General features: G+C 64.5%; 1 protein-coding gene across 1 annotated transcript; it reads left to right on the plus strand.

Annotated features, from left to right (window-relative positions):
* Positions 1 to 513: 513 nt before the first annotated feature.
* Positions 514 to 1961, plus strand: LOC119107033 (uncharacterized; the record flags this gene model as incomplete). Its single annotated transcript, XM_037230386.1, has 2 exons — positions 514 to 591; positions 1733 to 1961. Coding segments are annotated over 2 exons (307 nt in total), but the record flags the coding sequence as incomplete, so codon positions are not given.
* Between the last annotated feature and the right edge of the window lie 643 nt (positions 1962 to 2604).

Consider the following 2604-nt stretch of genomic DNA (forward strand, 5'->3'; position numbering starts at 1 on the left):
TGTCGTTAGGCACTCCTCAGAGTGGCCCCGGTGCCGACGAATATAATCATTTGCATGCAGCTGAAGTCACGTGCTGACAGACGGGAGAGCTTTACGTACCCAGTTTGGGCTCCGGTCCCGCGCGTGGTGGTGAGCTCTCTACTGTGTTCTGTGTGTGCCCGGTGTCTAGTTATTGAGGCTAATATGTTCCGACTGCTCAGTACAGCTACTACAGTGACCTCAGGACAGTGCCTGGGGTTTCCTCCTCCCTCTCCCCAGTCCTTGGCGGTTGCAATGGTAGGGCGAGAGTCGGCCGTGATGATTGTGGGGCGGGTAGTTCTGGCACCGTTGTCTGATGGTGGTATGAAGATTACCAGTTATCGTTGACCGCCGCCAGACGAGACGCTGTGCACACAGTGACGGGGTGGGGTGCGGGGGGGGGGATCAGAAAATGCGGCCGGTCTGCTGCTGCGCCGACGATGCCGCCTCCTGCCGGTCTGGGCTGCGACTGACGGTGCTGCCACCTGTTGACAGTACGACGGCGTGCTCGGACTGGACGCCGAGTGGAAGCCAATCACCGTACGAGACTGGAACAGGGTCTCGCTGCTCCAGGTGAGCTGCGTCGGCCGGCCTGCGTCCCGACGCCCCGCCCACACCGCGCTGCCGGCCGGGTGTGCGCGCGGGCGACGGGTCGGCTGGGGGTCATCTCGGGTTCACCGGGGTCATCTTGACATGGTCGGTGGAGGTCATCGGTGCGGTCGTGTGGCGAACCTCAGTCGGCCGCCGTGGCTGTCGGCGGCTATGTGGCGAGCGTCAGTCGGCCGCCGTGGCTGCCGGCAGCTGTGTGGCCGGTAGCGGTGTGGCGAGTCCCAGTCGGTCGCTGAGGCTGCCGACGGGCGCGTGGCCGGTAGCGGTGTGGCGAGTCCCAGTCGGTCGCCGAGGCTGCCGACGGCTGTGTGGCCGGTGACCGTGTGGACAGCCTCAGTCGGCCGCCGTGGCTGCCGGCGTCTGTGTGGCCGGTAGCGTGTGTGGCGAGTCCCAGTCGGTCGCTGAGGCTGCCGACGGGCGCGTGGCCGGTGGCCATGTGGCGAGTCCCAGTCGGTCGCCGAGGCTGTCGGCGGCTGTGTGGCCGGTGACCATGTGGACAGCCTCAGTCGGCCGCCGTGGCTACCGGCGTCTGTCTGGCCGGTAGCGGTGTGGCGAGTCCCAGTCGGTCGCCGAGGCTGCCGACGGGCGCGTGGCCGGTAGCGGTGTGGCGAGTCCCAGTCGGTCGCTGAGGCTGCCGACGGGCGCGTGGCCGGTGGCCGTGTGGCGAGCGTCAGTCGGCCGCCGTGGCTGCTGGCAGCTGTGTGGCCAGTGGCCGTGTGGTCAGCCCAAGCCGGCCGCTGTGGATATCATAGTATATTCGTATATTTCACACGAAATCCAATCAGCAGATTTTCATCCATGCGCAAGTATGTAAGGGAGGCTGATGCAGCACGCGCACACGTGACTGCCACTCAAATCTTACACACCACCCGGACCGCATGGCTGGTGGCGAGACAGTTAGACAGCATCACGACTTCTACGCTCCTCTTGAGTGCTGACTTAACGTGAGACCCTCTTCACGCATGTTGTGGCACACCATATTGTAAGATTGCACTGCGCTGTACACGGTTGACCGCCGCTGGTCTCTGCTCTGACGGGTGGAGGCCGCGGCAGGTCGGACTGTCCCACCGTGGGCTGACGGCGGCGCGTGCGCGGTGACCGGCAGGTGGCCACCAGCCGGCTGGTGTACGTGCTGGACCTGCTGCAGCTGACGGTGGTGTCGCCGCTGATGGAGAGGCTCGGCGCCGCCATCCTCTGCGGAGACAACCTCAAACTGGGTAGGTGGGCGCGGCGCGCACCTCGAGCGCCCAATCTCCGGTGGCTGCGGACCGCGTCCTGGAGTCACGTTGTGCGCGTTTGGTGCGTCCGACTGAGCGACCCTTCTGCCGGCCAGGGTACGACCAGGGAGCGACTTCGACATGCTGGAGAGTTCAGTGCCGTCATTCGCGAAGGCCATCATGGGCAAGAAGAACATGATGGACGTCAAACCCTCGGCAGTCGTGTCGAGGAGGCGTTTCCAAACATTTTCCCGTACAAGGAAGGTGAGGCAGCCGTCTGGACGGGAACATGTTCGCGGCCGTATATGAACGCCACCGCGGCCTTTTCGGCCGGCGGCGGTCCCGCGGCCTTTCCGCGGGGCCGGTTCCTCACGCTATGCGGTCGCTCGCTCGTGTGGCATGAACGCTAAGGCCGTGTGCCGTGTAAATACTCGATGGGTCTCAGGACGCGCGCGCAGGCCGCTAGTCCGGTCACTGTGTCCACATTGCATGACTCGTCAGTCCGGCCGCGCGCGCACGAACCGCTAGTCCGGTCACTGTGCCCACATTGCATGAGTCGCCAGTCCGGTCGCCGCGCGCACGAACCGCTAGTCCGATCACTGTGTCCACATTGCATGACTCGTCAGTCCGGCGGCGCGCGCGCGGCAATCATAATGACTGAATGAATGAACTAACCACTCTTACAGCAACCGAAAGGGTGCCGGTAGTGTAGTGGTAACACGTCTGGTCAACCACTGCGCGTCTGGGAACAGAGGTACGG

Source organism: Pollicipes pollicipes, unplaced genomic scaffold (genome assembly GCF_011947565.3).
Source record: "Pollicipes pollicipes isolate AB1234 unplaced genomic scaffold, Ppol_2.1 Scaffold_6642;HRSCAF=7872_pilon_pilon_pilon, whole genome shotgun sequence".
Taxonomy (NCBI): domain Eukaryota; kingdom Metazoa; phylum Arthropoda; class Thecostraca; order Pollicipedomorpha; family Pollicipedidae; genus Pollicipes; species Pollicipes pollicipes.